The 27,415-nt window shown below is 33.7% G+C and overlaps 1 protein-coding gene across 5 annotated transcripts in view; it reads right to left on the bottom strand.

Moving 5' to 3' along the window:
* Fancd2 (Fanconi anemia complementation group D2) overlaps positions 1 to 27,415 on the bottom strand; it is an 883,021-nt gene that overhangs the window by 606,090 nt on the left and 249,516 nt on the right. For 4 of the 5 annotated variants that reach the window (XM_090413132.1, XM_090413256.1, XM_090413216.1 and 1 more), the window contains 4 exons: positions 23,073 to 23,213; positions 18,153 to 18,287; positions 4,979 to 5,110; positions 634 to 741 (listed from right to left, as the gene is read on the bottom strand). In XM_090413132.1, coding sequence (XP_090269258.1) covers positions 634 to 741; positions 4,979 to 5,110; positions 18,153 to 18,287; positions 23,073 to 23,213 — 516 coding nt within the window. The remainder of the gene's footprint in view (positions 1 to 633; positions 742 to 4,978; positions 5,111 to 18,152; positions 18,288 to 23,072; positions 23,214 to 27,415) is intronic. The other variant, XM_090413374.1, reaches the window with a different exon arrangement.

Here is a 27,415-nt window from a genome sequence, read left to right as displayed (position 1 = left end):
AATAAATACTCCTTAATGCTGGTGTAGAGTCCCCATGAACTGCATGTAACTCTGCTTTGATCTGCACAGCTGTTCCCTTCTTCAAATAAAAATGTTTTATCACTGCACAAACTCGTTTTTCTCCATTTTTATGAAAAATGCACACATGGTCATTTTAAATGTTTGCCAAAAGAGAACTACACGTCGCACGTGGCTAAAATTTTGCCAAGGATCATGAAAAAGATGATAGTTGTCGACTCCGGTATGAATGAATGAATGAATGAATTGTGTCACCATCTATTTGAAATTTACCAATCTTTTCAATCAACCCTCGTATTGTCTTTCAGCTTCATGGTTTTTCTTTACCTAGGCCCTGAGATATACTCTGATTCTTTTATAAAAAAATTAAGGGTCAAAAAAATTTAAGGAACAAATTATACTTTATCCCATAGGTTGTTATTTTCAATTAGTGGTTTTTCAATTAATGTGCCTGTTTTAAAGGAAGCATTAATTGAGGGATTGCTGTATATCACAGTAAAAATGACTACCATGTAAATATAGTATATAAGAATTCTATATACAAGTGAAGAAAATGTAATGAAAATTATACTCAACAATTTATACATTATACTACACATATAATGCATGAATTACCTGTAATAAAGTTCCTTCCCGATTGCCCTGATATGCTAGCAAACTCAGCATAGAATACACTTTTCTTATTTGATTCAATGTTAGAATCTCCAGATGATCAATAAGAGTCTAGAATGCAACAAGAAATATCAACATTAAAATGTTTTGTAAATATACACAGAATTAATACACCAATTTTTCTAAACAAGAATTAATATGAAATGGTTTAATATTTTTTCTCAATTTAAAACAAATTAATTTTTATGTTATTAAATCAAAATATTATTAAAGACTTATTAGATAATATAATATGAAATGGATTTAATATTTTTTCTCAAATTAAAACAAATTAATTTTTATGTTATTAAATCAAAATATTATTAAAGACTTATTAGATAATATAATATTTAGTATAATTTTGCAAAATACAAAGAAGTGTATTGCAATACTTGATTGTGATAACTATCATAAAGCAGCATACAAGATACAACTTTCAACAGTATTGATCCACCTAGGTCTACCTCTGTGTCTTTTTATTCTGTAGTAGTATGATCATTCTATTTAGATGACCATACTACATCAGCTCTGCTTACATTTTTGAATGCTAAAAAAGTCACATTTCTTCCGAATATATTCATTTTTAATATGATTCTATATTGATGCCATTCATTCACAATCTCTAGTCTCTATGAGACTCTCTGGTCTCTGATCAACTGTTTTATTTCTAACCAAACTCTCATATCCACAAGATAAAACTGGTTTGAACACTGTCTTTTATACAGATAGTTTAACATTTTCACTAATATCTATCTTACTCTAAAAAAAATTATTCAGTTGCCTGTCTACCAGCTTGGTTAATTCTATTGTTTATTTCCATGCTTAATTTGCTATCTCTGCTAAAAATTGTACACAAATAGCTGAAATATTTCACTATCAATGATAACCAATAAGAGTTTTCATTTTTCTTGTCTTCTCTCCTTGAATTTATGCACATCTTTATAATTGAAACATGGCATATGTGATAGCTAGTCGATATCCTGAACAGAAATAAAGTAGACACTTATTATTAACTTTGTCCTTTTCCCCAAACTTGCTGAGAACATTTTTATATACCAAGGTTTCATTTCCTACCCTGCAATTCAGATCTACATAAAAGAGCCAGCCTTTTCCATTTCTGAATATCAGCTGCCTTCTCTAATGACAAAAAAACTTCCACTTCTTCCTTCAAACTTTCTGTGGGATCATAGGCACAAATAAGTCTCAATGTCCTGTTTCCCATTCTGAAGTTTGCCACATAATTCTACTTGAAATTGCATGCTACTCAAGAAGTTTATCTCTGAATTTGGTGCTGAATTTTACTCCTTCCACTATAGTGATAGATACTGTATCTCTTTAATGGCATTTTTCTGGAATTTATTAATTACTATTTGTATTCTTCTACTTTCAAGATAGGTCCTATTTTTTCATATCTCAATTTTCTCATAGTTTCTACTTATTTTGTTATATTAATGGATTAGTTATTAAAATATCTTTCTTCATTAATGGAATAGATGTCATAAACATATTTTCTGATAGAGTCTATGGAAGTTTCAGCAGGGTTGTTCTTTATCAGAATCTTTTAATATACTGAACAAGCCTGAAGTGACATGGAAAATTTGTTCATAAAAGTCAAATAGATAAATCATGCATTTTAGACCATGCTAACTTCAACATGATAACCAGTCCTATACACACATACTGCATAAACCATTTCTTTCCAAAGACATTCTAGTGGATTCAGATTGAAATTCTGTGGAGCCCACCAAACATTATTTTTTTTAAAACCATGTCATAATAGTATCAATAAGTCAAAGCATACTTTCATACTAAAAGAGAGATGGATCTATTCTGTATAAGTGTCACAATGCAAGAATTTAAAAGAAACACATAAATATAGTGTAGTATCATAAATAATATAGAAAAATACAATATAGAAAAAACTATTTATCTTCAACACGACTAGTTTTGTCTTCCTAGAAAACTTCATTGGGTGCATAATATTATTATTATTATTCAGGATCTTCATGGATTCACAAGACTCATCATGGGAGGCTCATCCTAGAAAATGCAAAGTCTATTATACCACTCCTTGAACTTGTTCACCATTAGTGCTCTCACCACTCTATCAGGCAATGCATATCAAGTCATTCAAGTCAGAGATGATATGGATAACTTTGAAACTAATGAAACAAAATTAACCAAATCAGAAAAGTTTTCAGAGATTAATGTTGGTGATAAGGTTTCACAGAAAAATAATTTTTATGAAGAGACTGAAGAGCTTAGAAACCTTTTAGAAAAAAAGGACACATGATAAAATTTTAGCTGTGACAAAAACACAAGATGAAATTTTAAAGTCAATTTGAAATATTCAGTTTCAGTTAACTACAGACACAGTAAAGAATCTAGTGAAAGTTTAAAGGTGAAAATTTGCTAATTGTTCTCAGAAAAAAAATTTAGGTGAAAGAAAATAATTTAAGTGGTTTAAGATATTCAGAACAGTATACTGGTATATTGTTATAGATATTCAGAACAGGGATATATTGCTAGGAATTTTACCTAGAATCACTAAGTCATTTGATAAGAAAACGTAATCATCTAAAAACATAGAATCCATGAATACTGTTCAGGTTGTATCAGATGTTGGTAAGAAACCTTCTTCCAGTTTTGGTAGCTCTTTTTGTAAGACGCTGACTACTTTAGATGCATTCATATTTGTTAAATTAGAGACACAAAACACACGTGTTGAAGAAAAGATTATTTTACTGATTAATAATAAAATAATAACTTTACGTTTCGACCCCTGTATTGAGGTCATCTTCAGAAGGATACATTCAGAAGTATAAGAACAAGCTACATGCTGTTGCACTCTATACAAGTAAATTACATCGACGTTGTTAACTAATCTTTTTTCTTAGCCTGCCCTCTAGTGGAAAAAAAAAAAATAACTAAATAAAAAAAGATAAAATAAAATAAAATAAAAACTACAATAAACTCTGCTAAAGTCCTCACGTACTAGGATTTTTCTGGAGTTATACAGTTATATTACGATTATCTTCTGGATTTGTACAGTACAGGTTGCTATTGAATGTTCAAAAAAAAAAAAAACACTTCATGGTTGTTATGAAGGTTGTAGATGGGTCCTCCACATTCTTAGAATTGTTAGACCATTTTTATTCAGATTCAGATCACGTTTGAGCATTTCACATGCTTCCTTGAATTTCCGCTCGAACCAGGTTTTGGTGCGGTGTAGGGACTTGGTACCTTTCCAGTCAATTCTGTGGTATGTTTGGAGTGCGTGGTCGGAAAGGCCGGTTTTTCCAAAATGGAGGTATTTTATGTGACGTTTGTGTTCATCCTTTCTGATCGAGATGGTTTGCCCTGTTTCCCCTATGTATGGTATGTTACATGTGCAATCTATTTTGTAAACCCCTGGGTGGGCTAAGCGTGGCAGGGGATCCTTGGAAGAACTGAGTAGGTATCTTAATTTTGTCAGGGGTTTAAAGGTGGTTTTGATGTTGTAATTGTGTAGTGTTCTGTCTATTTTTTCTAAAATGCCTCTAACATATGGTATAGCAATAGCATTCTTGAAATCTTTTTTGTTATTAGTGGTATCTTTGTGGAGGATCTTGTGAATGGTTTTTATACTGTATCCATTTTTTCATAAAGGTATGTTTGATGGTCTCATATTCATGGTTAAGAGCTTGTTCATTTCTGATTTCTGATGAAAGTTTAAAGAAAAGATCTGTTTCTTCTGAAAGGAAAGCGAAACTTTCTAATTCTAAAAAAGAGTGTATATATATATATATAGAGAGAGAGAAAATTTATTAGAGGATTCTTAATTTGATATTTTTCAAGCAACAATAATGTTCCATGTAGCAATGACTATAAGGCTGCAGTGTGAAGTCATGGCTAACAGGATGAAATACAGGGCAGGGCGTTGCTGCAGGCCTGAGAGTTTAGATGCCAAGGACAATGAAATAGATCACCAAATTACTCTCTAGTACTAAACAAGTAAAATAATCATTACAAATTATTTAAACTATTCAAACATCGATTTGATAGCAGAAAAATGACATGATAACATTTTTACATTTATTATTTTTATTCATACATTTTTAACATTTTTCATCAAGGAATTTTTGATATAAAAAAAGATTACAGTAACATAACTGCCACATTCACATTCACTAGACCTAATGTGATAGTTTACTATTAGTGTTCAAATTAAAAACTTTTGCATAAATTATCCCATGTTGAGATAGATTTTTACTTGCAATTGTTTATTAGGATAACCTTGCAATAAAAATTGCAGAACATATGTGAATACCTTAAGAAATGAACCAAAACGTGCCATTTTTTCTGTATGAGCCTTTACTAAGAATAACAGGGTTTCCAGAGCAACATCTACTTCTACTATCATTCCACTACCAATATGAGTAAGTAGATTGCCTACTACTTCCTGAAAGTATAAATATCATACTTAAGTTCAGACACACACATACTATAAATAGATTGCACATATAAAAAAAGTTAATACAATATCAAATCATTTATATCTCCAGATAAAGATATATTACAAAGTACACTTTGTTTTATGTCCCAGGCCAGAAATGTACTATTATTAGGAATCTAAAGAACAAAATGAACAGAGCCAATCAGTATTTTGGTAAAAAAAAAAAAAAAAATTCAGCACATTCCAAAAGTAAATTATTAGAATTAGTTTAAATTCACCCATATTTTTAACATATTTAAACCATCACTGTCATTCATATTAGTTGATTCTGAAAGGTTCATAGCTTTCCAAAAAAAAAGTCATTGAAATTTGCAAGAAATATAAGTAGAACTTTCCATTGTTGCAAAGAACTGTAACTAGACTGACACATTCTCAGAAATAAAAGTGGATATATTCAATGCGCTCAAATTGAGAGATAACTACAGTAGAACCAGTGCAGCCATAATAAGGAAACTGCAAGAACAAGATATGATAAAATCCAGGAAGTTCAAACATAGAAATTTTATTTATATCTTATTTTTCACAGTATTATAACATGAATACAATATTTAGATTGGTTTGATGTTATAATACTTTGAAAAATGGCTTATTATTATATGACACCTCCAGAGAGTCCAAAGATTCATCGAGGGAGGGCACCTACTCTCTATCTCCACCACTCAACCCATCATCTAAAACGAACTAGTGCAGCCAAAATAAGGAAACTGCAAAAACAAGACATGATGAAATCCAGGATGTTCAAACATAGAAATTTTATTTATATCTTATTTTTCACAGTATTATAATATGAATACAATATTTAAATTGTTTTGATGTTATAATACTTTGAAAAATGGCTTATTATTATATGACACCTCCAGGGAGTCCAAAGACTCATCGAGAGAGGGTACCTACTCTCTATCTCCACCACTCAACCCATCATATAAAACGAACTGCAACTACCATCCTGATCCATCCCAATGCCATCTGCCGCCCGCTACCACTAGTATTTTCACAGACAATCACAAACATCCATGCCCATAGCAAGGAATGTTCAAATCTCCAGCCAAAAAGCTGGAGATATGAACATGCAAATCTGAAAATCTGCAGCCTTTTGGCTGGAGACTGGATATGCTAACCACTCGACCAACCAGGCTGTCTGGATTGCTGGATTTTAAACCAGCATTCATTAAGTGCACAAAGGACATCAACAAGAATGGCTGATTAATCTGCAAAAATTAGACAGACAATCATCTTAGGATTAACTTTAACACAACAGCTGCAAAAAAAATTCTTCTATTCAATCATAAAAGGGAAACAAAATTAAGATTTTAAGGCGTTTCTCTGTTACAATATGAATTTGTACTCATTGTTGCAAGCATAATGCAGCAAATAATTGTAATCTGAAATTGCTGGTTTGAAATCCAGTTAACAAATATCTACTATCTTTTTATGATTTATTTTGGTATTATAATAACATGGAAAAAAAAAAAAGATGAATAATGTCCAACCCCTTAGCCTGTCTATGAGGTTGACAATCCTCTATGGGCTGCAAATTATTTTTATACAGTCCATACAGAAAGTGAAATAAGTGTTTTAAATATTGTTAACTGTTTCAAGAACTGTCTACATTTAACACTACAAATAAGTGGAAATAAATTTAAAAGATTGGCATTTCCCCTGCTACTATGTCTCAAAGTAATAAAAAAAAAAAAAAAAAAAAAAGTTCATAAAAAAAATAATAAAAAAAGAAGGGAAGAACGGTACTTCCTGGCCCAAAGAAATCAAGATATTTAAACATCTGTTCATGATAAACCACCATATATTTATGGGATCCCAAAAAATCCACAAATCTAATCCTCTTTTAATAGTTGCTAATGTAGATAGTTACAAACCAGACCAACAGCTAGTCAAGTTACTTTCTCCCCTAACAGGTAATTTCTCTACTTTAATAAAAATGTTCATTCCTAATCTTTAGCAATCATGGTTAGTTTTGATATTACATTGTTATTTACTTAATCATCATCAAATTCTTGACATGTACCCTAAGGGGGTGTACAGGATATTACTAACTGCCTATCTACAATTTTCCTTCAAATCAGTCTGTTACTTGTCAAGACTCCAATATTATCATTATCAGATCTTATATTTATATGATCTAAGGTACATTGTACCATATCAATCCACCTATATCTTGGTCTTCCTCTGAGTCATTTTCCTGCCAACCTGGCAGAGAGCACTTGTTTTGCTAATCTTTCCTCACCCATTCTGTTTAAGTGACCAAACCACCTGAGATAAGCTCTGCTAATGCATTCCTGGATGCCGACAATGTCAAGTTCTTTTATAATATCCTCGTTTTTAATATGATATTGCATTGATGCCATCTGTTCACACCTCTAATTTTTCTCAGGACTCTCATATCTGCAGTCTCTAGTCTTTGGTCAAGTGTTTTACTTCTGACCCACCTCTCATATCCATAAGTTAAAACTGGTTTGAACACTGTCTTGTATACAGCTAATTTAGTGTTCCGACTAATTTCTCTCTTATTCCATATGAATTTATTCAATTGACTTCCTACCATACCAGCTTTGTTGATTCTGTTGTCTATTTCCATATTTAATTTACCATCTTCACTAAAAATCGTGCCTAAGTAGCTGAAATGTTTTACTTGTTCCATGGGTTCCCCGTTCACAACACAGTTGACATTTTCAACAATTTGACCTATTTTCATTGTCTTTGTCTTTTCAATGGTAATCTTCATACCATATCTGTTACAACAGTTATTCAATCTAGTCAAGGAATCGTGCAAACTTGTAGCGGATTTATTTAGAAGTATAACATCGTCCGCATAAAGCAAAGAGCTGACATTAACATCTCCAATTCTGATATCATGTGTAATACCACTTTCCTTCATAATGTGATCGATATAGATAATGAATAACAGAGGGGATAATGAACATCCTTGTCTCACACCAGATTTAACATAAAACCATCTTCCTGTACTTCCTTCAATTCTAACTGCCGACTTACAACTCAAATAAAGACTAAGTATTGGTTAATATAATGATCTGCTAACACCATACAACTGAAACATTTTGAATAGTTTCTCTCTCTGCACCTTGTCATATGCCTTTTCCAGATCGGCAAAACTTAAATACAGATCTTTGTTATATTCCCATGCTTTCTAAACTATTTGTCATAAAGTGAAGATCTGATCCTGACAGCCTCTATTTGGCCTGATTCCAGCTTGTTCTTCACCAAGCTTTTCTTCCACAATTCTTCTCAACCGTTTCTCAAGTATGCTTGCATAGATCTTGCCAGGAACATTCAGTAGGGAAATACCTTTGTAATTCTCACCTTCAGTTATATTTCCCTTTTTATATATGAGTACTATTAGAGCTCAACTCAAATCATCTGGAATTCTGGAAATATGGTGGCATAAAAGTCTTACAGTGGCTGAACTATGCAGTGCAGCCACTGTAAGACTTTTATACCACCATATTTCAGCATTTCTGGTCGAATATCATCTACTCCTGCTGCCTTTGCATATTTCAAGCATGGATATGTATTCCTGACTGCATGCCTGGTCAGTGTTTTTTTTTTTTTTTTTTTTTTATCACTGTGCTGTCAATGCTGCTTGTTTCATTTAGCAATTTTTCAAAGTAATTACTCCATACTTCAAGGATATCTTTTTTCATCTGTTTTCATGTAACCTTTATCATCTCTAACTCCTTTTACAGCACTCTTTCCTCCATTTCTAAGCTTCTTCAACAACCTCCAGAATATCTTACCATCATCTTGATATTTATTTTCTATGTTCTTGCCAAAGTCCTCCCATGACTTTCATTTAGCTAGTTTTACACAGTATTTAGCTTTCTTACATTTGTCTCTGTATTCTCTAAGAGAACAAGCTGACTTATTTGTCAGGAACTTTTGATAAGCTTTCTTCTTTTCCTTCACTTTCCATCATTTTCTATATCGGTTTAAGCCAATAAGAATAGAATTTGGTTGGCTAAATCCCAAATTGCCAGCCCATCCTCGTTCGTTCAGTATCCAGGTAAATATCCAACAGGGGTGCACCACGAGAAGGTGAGGATTGGACATTAGGTCAAAAGCCCTGGTCGGTTCTCCGGATTCCTTTAAAGGCTATGTGAAGGTCTCCTCTCAGTTATACAGCTTTGATGCTTAAGCACTACTTACATATCACTAACAGAGGCTAGATTTAATAAAGTCAAACTTTCTCTCATGAAAATTTTGAATTATTTAATTTCTTCAAAATTGCTTTGCATGTTGGATACTCTACTTGGCAAAGATAAATCTACAAACCAATAGCAATACAATAGGTTTCTACCACTTTCCCTCCCCCTCTTGGACAATTTTTACATGGATCCTTTTGAGAATAAAGCACTTATCAAAGTTATTTTCAAACCTTTAGTCTCACTGCACTATGTGGAAGATATTGGGTCGTATGGTGAAGTTGCTTTAGGAAAAAGAATCAAATTAACTGGCTGCCCTTTCCTGATACATTAGTTGTATATCTTTCAGAGAGTTCACTATCATTTTTTCTATTCATAGACACCAACACCCCCCCCCCCCACACACACACACACATCTGCAAAAATAATCATATCATCAACCAAGCCCAACAGTATGAGATCTTCAAACTACTAACTCATAGAGCCAAGTTTATTTATTCTATTGATGCAGCCCTGACCTGAGAATACTACTTTCACCACAGTTTTATGAAATACTACATGTCCCTATCTTTCCTTCCACAAACATGTCGGGTCATAACAACTGCTATTCCAATCGTAAATATCTAAGGTACATATGAAAAGGTGGGTAAAATAATGTACGATCTCAATGCCTCTGAGAGATAGGTGCATGGAATGATGAAGAATATATGTATCTTCAAGTGAGGATAAGTTTCCTATAAACAGGAAAGCTAAGAGACATATTACCCTCACACTTATAAAGCATGATGTTAATGGATCTCTTACTAAGGAAAAACACATGTAGTCATGCGTGATATTTCTAGACACCTGATTAGGTCTAGAACAGAGGTCTACTTAGCTTGGATAATGGAAAATCCATTCTTATTCATCATTTGAACTAGTAGAACATAATTATTCCAAATTCAAGAACTTCTATCAGCAATTTCTAATCTAATCCTCTTGCCATTCTTCAATGAGAAAGAGGATAAACCTTGTGTACTACAGTGCAACTAAAATATAGTCCTGCTGTAATATTAATTATTACAGGAAGAATATCAAAACTAGTTTACATGTACACACTAGGAAATGATAAAAAAAAACTTTTAACTGTCAAAAAAAGGTCTAATCCTACCGGAAATTTGGAAGGCTTTAATCAGATCACTAAACATCAAAGAAATGAACTTTCACGCCAATTACATTATGTCTCGTAACAAATAAATCATGTTCCTGAGACATGTAATAAATCACATTCTCGCACAATACTAATTTTGTATGAATTAGAACTGTCAGTTAAAACCTAGTCTGTTACCTTCATATAGCTTACCAATTGTATTCCCTGAAGATGCCGATAGCAAAAATTGGCGAAACATGTAGGACAATAAATTAAAACCCACTTGACTAACATTCAAAAAGTGTTTTAGTTAATATATATATATATATATATTTTTAAAAGGTATGAATTAATCTTAGCAAGAAGATCAATAGTTTGACTGATGCCATTAAATACAACGTAAAAAGTATAATGTGATATTCATTAAATTGATGTTAGTAAAGAAGTGATAGTTATTAAAAAAAAAGAGTTCTTCCCCCAAAGTTGTTTTATCATAAGTTAAATTTAAAAGCAGTTACAGAATCACATTGTTAATCCCACTTGTCTCTGTATCCAACCTATAATGTTAACAGTCAGTCATGAAAAGTGGGTTATCTATATTTTTTATTTTTATTATTTTTTGTTAGACCATTTTAGATTAGTACTCATTGTGATGCATTGACCTCAAAATCAGCAGAATGTGTTCCCCAAAGAATGAAGCTCAATCATAAAAAAAATTAAATTATTTACTACAAGAGATATATAACTCAGCATATTAAGTTATTTCTTTTCTTTCAAAGGAGATACATATTCTCTAAAGAATTATAATTACCAAATAATAACTTCTGCCGTTGCACATGTCTAACATTTAAATTCTTTTTGATTACAAACAATAATTATATAGCCATTCTAAGAAGCAGGCAACACTAGCTCAAGGAAAATTATTACTCACTCTCACAGTTAAATTCTTTTCTGGTGGATGACATCAGAATGAGGACAGAAAAAAGTGTGTCACAATAAAAGAAGTTTAAGATCTCACTTGACAATTACTAGCATACAAGGGTGGTCTAAAAAGATCTCGGCCTAACAATGAAAAACAAATTTGGATCTCATCTAAGATGAGATCCAAACTCATGTCTTTATCAGATGTTTTCAATCAATGGTGTGTTAGCTGTCTCATACAGGGGTTGCAGGTTTTTGAAACTTAGGGCTTTCATTCCTCAAAACAAGCAAATCAGCCAGGAGAACACACCCATTTGCAGACAAACATATATTACAGCCAACAGCATAATAGTGGATTCATGAGATGGTGCTATATTTCTCCATTAAGGCCACATCACTGTTGTATAATCATACTCTAAATAATTATAGAGTTTATATGCTTTTTGCCTTCCAGTTGAGCATTTAGCACTTCTGCTGATATATATGGAGGCATGATATCTTCTACTTCAATATCAACTTCACAGTTGTTCCTTGGAAAGTGGATAAATATCCATACAACAACTTTTTTTGGCAGTTTTTCTGCTTTTTCAATCTCTCTTTCTCACCCCTTTGACTAGCATTTCTGTTTCCAGACTCATGCTTACTACTGAGATCATCATCAATTTCTTGATACATATCCCCAAGGGGTGTTCAGGTTATTATGACAGCACTAAATGATTAAGTTTGCATTAATATTACACTCCTGTCAACAATTTTCCTCCAAATCAATCTGTTACTTATGAGCCCTTCAACATCGTAATATCTAGCATTATGTGCTTCTAAGACACTTTGGACTGAATTAATCCACCCAGACCTTGGTCTTCCTCTGGGTCTCTTTCTGCCATCTTAGCATCAAACACCTGTTTTGCTAAACATTCTTCCTCCATTCTATTTAAGTGGATATACCACCTTACATTAGCTCTGGTGACACATTCTTGAATGCTAATTCAAGTTCCTTTCTAATATCTTTGTTTTTAATATGATTCTGCCATTGATGTCATCAGTTCACTCCTCTAATTTTTCTGAACCCTTATATCTGTGGTCTCTAGATAATAATTAAGAGTGCAGATAATGTGCATCCTTGTCTTTCACCTGATTTTACCTCAAACCATCTTCCTGTATTACCTTCAATTTAACTGTTGACTGACAACTGAAATATAGACTATGTATTGCTCTGTATAATGTTCCATTCACCCTATATAATTGTGATGTTTTGAAGTATCTTCAGGACTGGGGCAACTAAGGAAAGTGATCAGAACTGAGTCCACCTTTGCCACGAGTTGCCCCAGTCCTGAAGATACTTCAGGTGCAAACTTTGTTTTCTTATACTTGGATAAAGGATTAAACTAAATATATATTTTATAGTCTAACCAAGTGAAAAAAACTTCCAACATATATCTCTAATCCAGAATAATTTAATAATAAGGTGAGACACTTTTAGGCAACTGGCATATGGAAATATGACTTCTGCATTGCTTCAACCTTGGTATCACCTCTGGATCTGGCTCCCACTGAAGAGACCTCAATAACAGTCGAAACCGGTCTGAGTAGTGACCCTTCTCATAGTGCACAGCATTATACATGTCCGCAAGGAGATGTGCTTTGCATTATGGGATACTAAGGAAAGTGATCAGAACTCAGTCCACCTTTGCCATGAGTTGCCCCAGTCCTGAAGATATTTCAGGTGCAAACTTTGTTTGCATACGCTTGGATAAAGGATTAAATTAAATATATAATTTATAGTCTAACCAAGTGAAAAAAACTTCCAACATTGTGCACTCTTTATGTTGAAACATGGCTTTAGTAATGACTAGTCCATGTCCTGCGCAGAAGTCCAATTACTTACCATTATTATTAGCTTTGCCCTTTTCTCCAAATTTTCCCACAATGCTCCTATATGCCTATGGGATTAATTTCTTATTCTGCTATTCAGATCTCCAAAAAAGAAAATCTCTGTAGGTAGTTTTCGGTATTGAGACCACATATTAATATAAAGAGTTTATTAAAAATAAACAATTAAAAAAAAACCGACAAGTTTCGTGCATTGTAAGACTTAGATCATCAGGGGTAATGCTACGTAAAAGTTACACAATAAAAGCTTATTGACAATTAATTACACATATTAGATGTTTTTAATAACTTCACAACCGTTAAATAATTAAGAAACCAGAATACAAATGATATATTCATTACTGTATGTGTGCAGGAACATTTCTAGTTGTCATCACATGTGCTATATCCTAGGTCCGTGGGAGTTAAATTTTTGACGAAGGCAGACCACAAGGCTTGATGTAAAATCAAGCCTTGATTTTTATTGCACTGTGTAGGAATCCTAAACATTTGTGTGGCTTCTTTAAATTTTGTTGTGAAACAATTATTATCAATGTATGACATGTCTGTCTGTTGCAAGAGCACTTGATGGCCAGTAGTGGCTGTGTAGAATGCTAACCTGATTTGTGTTCCCTTCTTTTTTCGACGTCTTTTACATGCTCAGATATGCGGATGACCTTCCCGTATGGCCTATATAAACTGAGATGTCAAGAAAGAGTTTTGTCTTAAGGTTTTCGCCTTCTCTTACTTGGGTCCATCACCACGTGAGATCTGCTGTCTAAATCAGTAACCTAAAGAGCAGTATCGTAGGATTCGTCTTCTACCTGGGTCTGCTGCCAGGAATCAAAAGGAAACAGCTGCAAATTGCTAGCATGTTAAGGATCCTATAGGGCATGGAATAATCGATGACTCAGACAAGGAATAAATTTGGTGGGAAATCAAGAATGAGCCAGCAGAAGGAAAGAAGGACCAAAGGGAGCACCTTTGTGTGAAAAAAATACATGTAAGAGGCAGTGCCGAACAAGAATTGCAAGTATGTGATAATTCCAAAAGTGAATGTACCTGTTTATGGGTACAGCAAGAGAATGTATACTCATATTGAATTAAGCTTACTCAAGGTATGCTTTATTGTCAGTTTGTGTATATAAATACACAAAGAAATACACAAAAAATAACAAAAAATTGTAATAAACTGTATATATGAGTTAATATGAATCAAATTGTAAATATTCCTTTTAGATTTAATTAAATGGTTTCTGACAACACATTGGACTGATTCTGTCAATGCACTATCTTGAAAATTTCGAACCTGCATAAGATAAAGTTTAGGTGATCAATAATCAAGCCGTGATTAATTAACGGTGAAGATTAACATAAGCATGGAATGTAAACAATATCTACTTTGTCTTTAGTTTAAATCTTATAATCTCGCACCCAATACATAGTCTAAATGGAGCAGCTGTAAAACAAATAAATTTGTTAGACTATGGAGCATGAGAAATAAGATCTATTAGAAATAAATAAATGATGGCAGTTAACCATTTACAATTCACAAAGTTTTAAGTAAAGAACAACAGAGTGTTACACCCTGATAAGTTAAGAATGTTAAAATTCCACTTATCATGGTTTAACGAGCAAAGAAGTAAAAATCCTGTAAAATAATTAAGTAAACATGCTTGTTTCTAAGTAGGTATCGTTGTGAACTTTAGAAAATATTGAATATATTGATTTAAGAAGAAAGAAATAATTAATTAGTTCAAGGAGAATTTTATAATGTAAAAGAAAAAAAAGGGGAATTAGATAAATATGTATAAAGGAAAGTTGCCTGAGACAAAGTGTAATTAAGAGAGATAGTTTTGTATTGATATTAAATCCGATGTAAGGACATTTTGTAAAAGAAACACTAGAATGTATTATGTGTGAAAGATAGTTCAAGGACATGCTGACGATTGTCCCAGGCAATCGCGTGCTTGGACCATAAGTAAACAAGCACAGAGAGAACGGAGGTAGTGACGTCATGTGACATAGGAAATCGAGGTGCCGAATGAACAGCGAAGTTTTGTTGTTGTTTTTTACCGATAGGGTGAATGTATAAAAGAGTTAGGAGCCCCCCCCCCCCCTTCGGCCTCTTGGTCTTTCGTCGTGTGGAGTTCTCACATTCCTCGAGTAGTGAAGGTTTTAGTCTGGTGCTGGCCGAACGATACCTCTAGACTAGGATGATGTTACAGCGGGTAACCCTGTCCTAGATTCCCAGAAAGTAGTGGCAGACCATGCCGTTGAAAGGTCAGCAGATGCACGCATCCCGAAGTCTAAGCTGGTAATTACTATGAGATCTTGACCCGAGGTAGATTGAAGGAAACAAAGAAATGTCCTAATGAAACAGAGGATGGACTAAAGCAGAAGCAGATGGATAGAGGTACAATCGAGTGGAGATAAGTAAAGTTTGCTATTTATATGAATGTAATCTGAATATATATTAATATGTGAAGATTTATTAGTGAAGGACTCATACAAGTATAGGTCAGGACTGTAGCGAATGTGTTTTATAGAAAGTCATGAGTGAATGGTTATTAACTGAAACTGAATCTTTGTATGTTGAATAATGGTTAATGTTACCAGTAGTTAGTATAGAAATTAAATACTGGAATTTAGTAGTAATCTAGATGATATAGAATTACTTGAGAAAAAAATGTGTCCAGAGATCATATCTGATGAAGTCAAGCTAATTAATTGATTTAGATTAGAATGTGTTTTATTTAGAGTGATCATTTGCTGTTTTAAGGATACTTGTGACATAAGACTGAATGATAAATGCACGTAAACACAAGAAAGATATTTAATTAACCAGATATTTCGGTCTGGAAATAGCAGACCATCCTCAGTGGTATTACAAGAACAGTTATAAAAAAATACAAGCTAGAATATTAACAATAGATCGTTTAAAATAGAACAAGCCGCGTGATGTTATATCACTAAGTATGAAATGGAATATTTTGAAGTAGAGACATGATTAAAAAAAAAAAATTAATGAATAATCTTGATTAGACTTTCCCAGATTTTTGATATAGATATACAGTCATTACGATTCAGGTTGGGATGATGGAGCTTTCCTTGAACAAATGTTCAAACCTATAATGGGATCTATGTAAGAGGCGAGTCCTGGACCAAAGGATGTTGTGGTCAGTTTCAATCCCATGCTGAGCCAATCCAGACTTTTCAGGTTTGTTGTGAAGAATGGAGGATTGATGTTCTTGGATTCTTTATTCAAGAGAACGTCCAGTCTGTCCAAAATAGGATAGATCACAGTTGCACGGAATTTGATAAACTCCAGGAAGAGATAAAGTTGAGCATTTGTCTTCAGGAGAAGGAAAATGAGAAGACAATTTGTTAATAGGTGAATAAGTAGCTGTTAAATCATAGTTTTTTTTGTTTTTTTTTTAATCATGTCTCTACTTCAAAATATTCTGTTTCATACTTAGTGATATAGCATCACACAGCTTGTTCGATTTTAAACGATCTATTGTTAATATTCTAGCTTGTATTTTTTATAACTGTTCTTGTAATACCACTGAGGATGGTCTGCTATTTCCAGACCGAAATATCTGGTTAATTAAATATCTTTCTTGTGTTTACGTGCATTTATCATTCAGTCTTAGAGTGATGATTGTTCTTGTATGTTAAACTGTAATCTTAAAAACAAATAAACCTTACTTGATTTTAACTAAATATATGAGTCTGTGCATAGAATTCGATGCACCACTTGTGAAACTCATTACGGATCTGAGCGGGAGTTTAACTGAATAAATTTAAGGACACGATTGAAACCCTAGGTCACATGAGTATATCTTCTAACTTACTTCCTGTTTGAGTTATATCTTTAATCTAATAATTCTAAGTGGCACAGTCTAAAAATATAAATTTCTTAGGATTTTAAGAGAGGTAAGGTTTGAGGACTGTCACATCGAATTTTGGCTCTACCCTGAAGCTATTTCTTTGTGTGATAGAGATACCACGTTGACCCATGTAGAAAGGACTTCACTTTTAGCGGCTTGATATAGAGATACAAGGAATAATATTGAAAGTGGACACAACAAAAGACAAAGCAGAGTAATAGAAATACAGAATGTTTATAACCCATGGGCATGGATGTTTGTGATGGTCTTTAGCGGGAGATGAATTTCATCGCTCAGTGTAAGACCACTACTCTGCTTGAAAAAGTTCCATGTTTGGTCTCTAAAGCAGGGTTTCCAAACTATGTAAAAAATCAATTAAAAATACAAAAAAATAATAATAAAATAAATAAATAAAATTGATAAAAATAGAAAAAAGCATCCTTATGACTCAAAAAAATTCCTCCACTTCTGTAGAAAAATCTTCTGTGGGACCATAGGCACAAATAAGTTTCATTGTTCATATCCCCATTTTGAAGTTTGCATAACTCAAACTGAAACTGCCTTCCAATCAAGAAATTTATCTTCATGTTTTATTGAATGCTATCACTGCTCCTTCATTAGTGAGATTTAAAGCAAAAATCAAGTTGCAACATGGCTAGTTGCCATTATCATACAGCAATTTGTACGGCATAGTAAAACTACTATAAATAAATGCAAAATAACATATATATAACATAATTTCTATGTAATTCTCTTAAGAATAGAGGTTTTTTTTTTATTTGTGACACTTTTATTCATATGGCAGTTCTGGTAGTACTAGGCAGAGAAATGTAGAAATGAATTAATAATAATAAGAAAAATAATAATAATAATAAAAGTTTTTCATGTACTAAACCTTAATTTTAAAGCTGATTTATGAAAATTATATTAAATATTTTAATAGTGTAAAAACAGAATATAAGTAAATCAGGATTATGTGAGATTTTTTTAAAATATCTTACCTGTCTGCAATGAGTATCAAAAGTTACAAAAGACATCTGATAAATTGCAGATCCAAACTGAGAAATAATAGGTTCTGATGATTTCAAAAGCATCTCAGCAATACTAAGCAATGAGCCTAAATATTCTTGCATCACCTAAAGAGAAAAACAATTTTAAAATGTATATCATTGGATAATCTTGGAATTTGCTAATACCTTCAAATATTTTTAAAAAATGTGGCCAAATTCAGAATAGCAGCTAATTCAAATTAATATTACTATATAGGAAATAGACCAGACTATTCAAAAAAAGTGAAAATGCTGCATGTTAGCTATGTATTTTATTACTAAAAATGGAATACATCTTTTTAACTATGCTTTCTACTATACAGAGGATCAAAAATAATAATACTTCTAGGTTTCTTTTTTAAATATGTATCCTGTCTCCAGAAGGCTGTAAATAAATGTTATAAACTTATTGTATATTAGTACTATAGAGTCAAATGAAAACCTAACTTTAAAACATGGTTAAAAAAAAAACTAGAAGTGAAGAGACTTATCTCTGTTATTAACAGTTATTTACACAATTCCAAGTCACCCTGCTCTAAAACACAGAGAACTGTTTTGAAGCCACCACAAAAAAACATCTTTAACAGTCATTCATACATGGTTTAACAATGAATCTCAACTTTGCAATGAACGGCATCAGCTTACTATAATAATGTTACCACTGAACTAGACGGGGGGGGGGGGGGGGGGGATATACCATGATACTTTTGGGATTTTGCTAAAACTTTTGACAGAATAAAGCATGGAAGACTGTTGCATAAATTGAAGAATATGGGTATGAATTATAAAACATTAGCATGGATAAGAGGACTGCTGATTGAAGATTTAATAATTAGTGGTGTACCACAAGAATCAGTTCCTTGGTCCCCTGTTATTTAATCTGTACATTAATAATATTGGGAAGGATTTGACAAGCGACATACAGCTATTTGCTGATGACGCAAAGATAGGTAGGGTAATCAGGAATGCTGCTGATGGTACTTGCAGAACGATATGAATAAGTGAAATTGTGGGCATGGGAAAATGGATGTGAGTTCAATGTCAGTAAATGCAAAGTCATGCACTTTGACATGATTAGATATCCTATATCGTATTATATTGGTGGGATTATGCTAGAAGAAACTGATCAAGTTAAGGATCTTGAAGTGTTAGTAGATAGCATGTTGAAGTTTGAAGAAAGCTTGAAGCTTCCTGCTCGCCCATCTGCAGGAAGGCTTTCCATAATTCTATTATTCAAGATGATTAGAGATGTACTATGGGTTGGACCCAGTACCAGGGCTCCCAGATGGTGACAGCATCAGCAAAGCATAAGAGATGGGCATCTCTACTTCATAGCTCTGTTGATGATGCTTCCCTCTGTGAATCTTACAAGGTACCAAAATTACTACCAGGACATGAGTATGTAGATCTTATTAAGACTAGAATCAATGCCCTGCCCACGAGGGCCCATACAACTCGCTGGGACAGATATGACATTAACTGTAGGGCTGGCTGCCATTACAGTTAAACTCTATCTCACATCTCTCAGTGTTGTTTTAGAACACATGGAATCCGTATACAGAGGTATGATGCCGTAGTCTCCATATTAAACAACTGTTTAAGAAATAAAGGTTGGGAGATCATGGTAGAACCTCACTTCTGTACAGAAGTAGGCATAAGGAAACCAGATTTGATACTAAAGAAAGAAAAAGAAGTTTGGGTTCTTGATGCCCAAGTAGTGGGTATTCAGCACCTCTAGCCATCTTAACAAGGTACAATGCTACAAGCAGAACCAAGAACTTGTAAGACTAATACAAGAGGAGTTTTTGGCAACTCCTCACTTTACCAGTGCTACTGTTTCTTTTTGTAGAGATCTCTCTTTATTAGGACTGTCGTATGGAGACTTTAAAATTCTGTTTCTGATTGCTCTACAGAACACACTGGTGGCTTGGCACTGCCATTAGCGTATGACTGTTAGGATATCTGGTGTGGAATTGGGTGATCTCTAATAAAGGCTTTGTTCGGCCTAGTAAGATTTGTATATGTAATGCTGAACCTTAGTATGAAGTTAATAAATAAAAAATAAATAGAGATAGCAATCATCTCAGGTATTTTCTGTACTGATAATTTATGGACAATGTCTCCCTATATGAGATTACTGGTAAAATTGTTTGTTACATTTATACTAGTCTTCAATCTAGTATACTGTAATTCATGTGATTATCATGCCAGTAAGGTTCCATTAGAATTTAAATGAAAAATTATATGCTTGCTCTACTTAATACATTTTATTAATATTTATACGCAATATATTAATATTGCCAAAAGTTTATTAGAACATGGTATCTGCACTTAGCACTGCTACATGGTGCATTACTGCAGGAGCTGGCTAATGTTTTCCATCACAGAATTCAGCGATGGAACAAAGGTTGAGATTTGATACCCGGGGTATAAGACAACCACCCCCCCTGCCCAGCTTTTTTGTTTTAGCATTTTTTTAAAATGTCAAATATCATCTTATACACTGAAATACATGGTATATTTTATACCATATATATATATATATATATATATATATATATATATATATATGGTATAAATGTCCTGTTTTCAATAAACACGAACAACGAAAGCTGCCAACATGAAGTAAATTGGACAACAACTTCAAACCTGCACATTTGCCATGATGAGGTAGAACGCCACATTGTAGAGTCAAAAGAAATCACCTTGGACCCTCTTCATATGAACAATAATCTCAGCTATAATTTGCCGGACTCTTTCAGCTCTAATATCAGATAATGGAGACTGTGTGGTTCCACACATGCACAAGCTTACAACAATAGAACTTTAACACCGACTATAGCGCAAGTTCATAATAACTGTAATTTACAGTCGAATATCATAACTTTATAATTGTATAACTTTAGAGTGTCCCAATGTTATTTTCAGTGTCTTTTAATATCTTTCTATGTTCTTAACGCCTGATGAAGTCAATCTCGACGAAACATGTTGCGTTTTTAAATAAATCTCAATTTGTTATAATTCTCGGGTTTTTAGTCAGTTTATATTAAAAATGAACATATCCCAACCCCAAGTTAATAGTAGTAGTCATGCTATATATATAGCATGAAGTTTAAAGAGCAGTTAAGCAGCTTAACAGCAATAAGGCCCCAGGTGCAGATGGAATCCCAGGAGAGAATCAAGGCCACAGGGGATGGAATGATAAGAGTGTTTCGTAGATTGATTACAAGCATATGGGAGACAGGATCATGGCTTAGATACTGGAAGTAGTCAATTTTCATACCACTACATAAGAAGGAAGATATGTAGGCTTGCAAGAACCACAGAACTATTAATTTAATATCTCATGCAAGCAAAATTTTATTCAAGATCAGGCTAAATAGGATTGAGGCCCAAAAGTTGAGTTGGAGATGCACAAGGAACAAGCAGGTTTTAGGAAAGATAAGGGCACCAGAGATCAGATCCTTTTGCCTTAGACAGATCATAGAAAAATGTAACTAATTTAGACTCCCTCTGGTAATGTGTTTCTTAGCCTACCCTAGAGCTTTTGACTGTGTTCAGCATGTGAAACTATGGGAAGTAATGAAAAGAATGGGTTTTCCTCAACACACTATCAGGTTGACAGACAACTTGTACAGGAAGCAAGAAGCCACTGTAAGAACAGGTGTTGGATTAACTGATTGGTTTCAGGTTGGAAAAGGAGTCAGGCAAGGATGTTTACTTTCTCCTCACTTGTTTAGTATATATATGCAGAAGACATCATGTGTGAAGCATTGGATAAGTCAAGACAGAAATTAGGATAGGTGGTAGATTGATCAGTAATCTGAGGTATGATGATTATACGTACTCCTTTGTAATGACAAGTACTAGGACAAATTTTTGAAAAAGTTAACAAGATCAGTAATAACAAATGACTTCAACCCAATCCTAGCAAGACAAAGATCATGGTTCTCAAAGGAAATACAAACAGGGAACTCTTGAGAAACAAATGTACCGTAATGGAAAGAGAATCAAGGAAGTCAGCAAGTTGTGATCCATTATTAATGAAGAAATCTGAAATTGCTGTTCAGAAGAAGATTAGGAATGGCTAAAACAACAGTCAGAGACTTGTTCTAAAATCTGGGAGGACGGATCTATCTCCATGAGAACAAAGTTGAAGATTTTGGATGTAGTTGTTTTTCCAACAGTGACTGATGGATGTGAGACTTGGAACCTAAAGAATTCAGATTAAAAAAAAAAAGGATAGTGGCTTTTGAGATGTGGTGTTACAGAAGGCTGTTGAGGATATCATATACTGAAAGGTGTACAAATGAATGGGTGTTTAGAAAAGATCAGCAGAATTTTGGCTCCTTAAAGATATTGACAGAAGAAAGTTAAAATATTTTGGACACATTGAAAGGATGGAAGGAGGACTTCTCAGAACAGTAATGAAAGGTAAAGTTCCTTTGAAAAGAGGAAGGGGCAGACCATCATTGAGATGGATGGTGTGTGTGGAGTGACTGATCTTTAGAGAGTTGAAGCTTCCAGAAAAGCATACAACAGGACTACATGGCAAGGCCTAGTGTGGCACATCTCCAAGCATCAGAATGACCACATGGCATCTATTTATTTTATTACATTTTCTGAAAAATAAGTTTAAATGTAATGAATAAAATACAAGTCAGCATGAAGAATAAAACTGTGGAATGTTTAATTTTCACCTCATAATAAAGGATCTTTTTATGAACCATGTTAAATATACCTTTTGCTTTGTTATTTATTAAATTTGAACAAAATATGGCTTTGTTGAAATTTAATTTTTAATATAATTTTTGATCAAATTTAAGTATAAAAATTTAAAGATTTATGGAAATGAAATCTAAATATACATACCACAGCATGTGAAGCAAAAGAAACCTGGAGTAAAAGATCTGTAAACAATCCTGCTCTAATTTTATTACGCAGTAATGTTTCAACTGGTTTTCTGCGAAGAACAAGGGAGTGGAGGATAAGTAGAGCCATCAAGTCCAATGGCTATAAAAAGAAATTATGAAACAATTAGATTCAATTTATTTCATAGGAAAAAAATAAAAATATTTTTTTTTTTTCATACTGAACACAAAAACAAAATTATACTATAACAAACACCATTATAATAAACTATCAAAAATTCCTACCCACCAAACAACACAGGTGTTCTAAGGGAATTCACTTTAGCAATCTATACACTCCGGATTTAGAGAAAGATGTTGGAAGTTTTTTTCCACTTGGTTAGACTACAATAAATTTGGTTCAGTCCTTTATCCAAGTGTAAGCAAACAAAGTTTGCACCTGAAGTATCTTCAGGACTGAGGCAACTCGTGGTAAAGGTGGACCAAGCTCTCATCACTACTTGTCTTAGCATCTCCCATAATGCAAAACACATCTTCTTGCAGATATGTATAATGCTATGCATTAAGGGAAGGGTCACTTAGATAGAAATTCCACTAAATTTATTATAATCTATACACTCATCTTGTTTCTACAAGCTAGTTATAGTGGTCATACTTTTTGGAAAAATTGAAGAACCTCTGTAATAAGTTTAGTTTAATCCTTTATCCAAGTGTGAGCAAACAAAGTTTGCGCCTGAAAGTATCTTCAGGACTCGGGTAAGGTAGTGCAACACCAGGCAACTCGGTGCGAAGGTGGAGAAAGCTCTCATTACTCCTATCTCAGTATCTCCCATATCCAGTAAATTTTTGCATTATGGGAGATACTGAGCTAGGAATCATCTTTTTTTTAAGATTATATAAACAATGACATATCCAACAAAAATATATTTTTATTTAATTCAGGTAATTCATGTAAGTTTAGAAAACAAATAAACTATGAAACAAAAACATAGTATAAAATTATAAAAAAATTATAAATTGTATGTAAACTTCATTGCACAATTCACTCCTACTCAACCCCCCCCCCCAGGGGTTGAGTAGGAGTGAATTTCAGCCATAAACTGTGATATGGCTGATACGTGGATGATATTCTATGCATAGGAGAATCAACATGCATCACCACCTTACAAGCGTCCCTTAATTGGAAACTACCTATCATCACACACACACACACACATATCGGAAACTACCTCCATTTTAAATCATACCATCCTTATTCGATTAAAAAATCAGTCATCCTAAAACAATTCATAAATGCTTACAAGTTTTCAACTAACCATAATTATCACAACAGAAATAAAGAAATTAACACAAATTTTTCAGAATTGGAATTACCCAACAAAACTAATAAATTATGCCAACAAAATAGCAAAAACCAGGCAAAACAACCAAACAACCAAAAACTTCCCGATACAAAAAATTATCAAACTGCCATACATCCAGAACACATACAAAGCCTACAAATACATTTTCAAACACACTGACTATAAACTGGTATTCACCACAAACCAAAAATTGGTGACACTTCTCAAACCTAGAAAATCACTCACACACACACACACACAAAGAAATATTATAACACCACAAGATTGTTTACAAATTTCCTTGCCAAAAAGACTGTGATGTTACCCACACAGGTTCTATCAAGTCTTTATGGGCAAAATTACAAGAACACTTCCATGACTGTAACATCACTATCCCAAAATATTTAAACAATAAAAATGCAACAACAAAAAGAAAAACAGGATACAAAGTACAGGAAAAACTGAAATAATAACTCCCTTAAACAGAAACATACCCCACAAATCAACAAGGTCATAATATTAGATAATACACGACAACAAAACAATGCTTATAATATCAAAAACGATAGCCATAAAATGTGACGAACACTCAATAAATGCCCACCGATCCAACATAATCTTCAAGAGTTGGAAGCTCCATAACAAAAATGAAGTCACAACTCTGACTAATAGGAGACAACACAAGAACATCAAAGTCAAACACCTAGCAGACATGACATAGCCTCCACTTCCCCCACGAGTTCTGAAGAGGACACACAGTCGAAACAGCTCACATCCCGTAACTCCCACCTCTAACTTTTTCTTCCCATCAATACTTCCTCTTCCCCAAAAAATAATTTCTATTTTCAGATCTTTCTCTCACCCCCTCCACCAAATGCTCTTTACCCACCCTTAATAATAATAACAACAACAACATACATATAAAAAATCCAGGTTTTTTCAAATAATTCCTCCCACTTCCCCCCCCTTTTCCCAAAAAACCCCTTCCTTCAACAACTTAACAGCAGATGAATGCATATCACTAGGAAAAGGAGACAGAAAGCAACGTACAAAAAGGTATGCATGTCTCCGAATTTTCCTCCTATATTATTCTTCAATATTAGTTTTATAATACTTCAGTAATGCCCTAGAATTTGAGTAAAGAGCCAATGACACTGTAAAAAAAAGGGGAACTCCTAAACGAAAGTAGGCTATATTAGCCATTAAAAATTTTAGAAGAGTAACATGGGAATTTTTTAGAGAAATAATACCTAGTTTCATGTTTCATCTCTGGATAAAGGTTTCCAAGACTATTTAAAAAAATAAATAAAAATACAAAAAAAAAAAAAATCCTTAGCCCATCCACAGTACTTATAATGTACTAGAGCAGGGGCATTTAAGACAGTGTGGGCCGCATTAAAAATTTCAATGAAGCCTGCAGACCACTAAGCTATACTGCAGTATTTAGAATTGTAAGATGTTTTCCAGATTCACAAGGAATGCTGTGCATTTGATACTTTACATAAAATCCTATAAAAATAAACAAACTCAGCTTTAAGAGCATAGCTAGGAGTCGGGTTCATGATAAGTAAATACAATCAATACTTGAAAAAAGATAATTTAATGAAGAAAAATTCATTTTTTACAATGTCAATGGGCAACTTGGCAATGTTTTTACTTGATCAGCTTGTCGATGTCGGCATCAATATTGGAATTCGCTATGCACAGAGTATTCTTGAGATGTTGGTCCGTAATCTGAATACTTGTCTTGGACTTCACATGATTCATTATGGAGAAGAACTGCTCACATAAGTATGTGCTTCCTAACAAAGTGCACATCTTCAAAGCATGCTGGTGAAGATTGGGGAATGCATCCTCAGAAATGTAATCTTTGTAAAATGTAAGCAAGGGCACACTGAATAATTTTTCTCTCGAAGAAGAGTTGTTGGAGTTCAAGCAGCTCCACTTGTACTGAGCATGGCTCAGCAGCATTGACACTGAATGGCATCGAAAATAAATCTAAAGAAGACTATTGGTTACGAAAATCACTAAATCTCTCGTCGAACTCACTTTGCAACACAGCTAATTTTATAGCGTATTCATTAAGAGACGAACAGTTGAACTCAGCGAGAAGTTGAAAATGAGTTAAGTCATTTTTTGCGAGTTGTGCCTCCCAAAGTTTGAGCTTGTGCATAAAAGCTTTCATGTAATAAATTTAGTTTAATCCTTTATCCAAGTGTGAGCAAACAAAGTTTGCGCCTGAAAGTATCTTCAGGACTGGGATAAGGTGGTACAACACCAGGACGACTCCTTGCAAAGGTGGAGCAAGCGATCATCTAAGTATCTTCCATAATGCAAAACACATCTCCTTGCAGATATGTCTAATGTTATGCATTAAGGGAAGGGCCACTACCCAGACTAGTTTCGACCTTTATTGAGATCTCTTCAGTGGGAGCCAGGCCCAAGTGGAGATACCAACCAGAAGCATTAGCAAGGCCATCTCTACCTATAGGAGTTGTCAAATGGTGTGCCACCTTTTTAAAGGATAAAGGATAAAACTAAATTTATGATATTCTAACCAAGTGAAAAATAAACTTTCAACATCTTTCTCTAAATCCAGAGTAATTTATTAAAAAGGTGGCACACCATTTGGCAACTCCTATAGGTAGAGATGACCTTGCTAATGCTTCTGGCTGGTATCTCCACTTGGGCCTGGCTCCCACTGAAGAGACCTCAATAAAGGTCAAAACTAGTCTGGGTAGTGGCCCTTCCCTTAATGCATAAGATTAGACATATCTGCAAGGAGATACTGAGATAGGAGTGTTGGTAGCTTGCTCCACCTTTGCAAGGAGTCACCTGGTGTTGTACCACCTTACCCCAGTCCTGAAGATACTTTCAGGTGCAAACTTTGTTTGCTCACACTTGGATAAAGGATTAAACTAAATTTATTATATTCTAACCAAGTGAAAAATAAACTTTCAAAAGCTTTCATGTGATCAAACAGTGTATGCACCAGTTGATC

The sequence above is a fragment of the Typopeltis vanoorti genome, chromosome 1 (genome assembly GCF_054136105.1).
Source record: "Typopeltis vanoorti isolate ZY-2024b chromosome 1, IOZ_Tvanoo_1.0, whole genome shotgun sequence".
Classification (NCBI taxonomy): domain Eukaryota; kingdom Metazoa; phylum Arthropoda; class Arachnida; order Uropygi; family Thelyphonidae; genus Typopeltis; species Typopeltis vanoorti.
The sequence above is the reverse complement of the archived record's forward strand: the minus strand, read 5'-3'. Positions and strand labels throughout refer to the sequence as shown.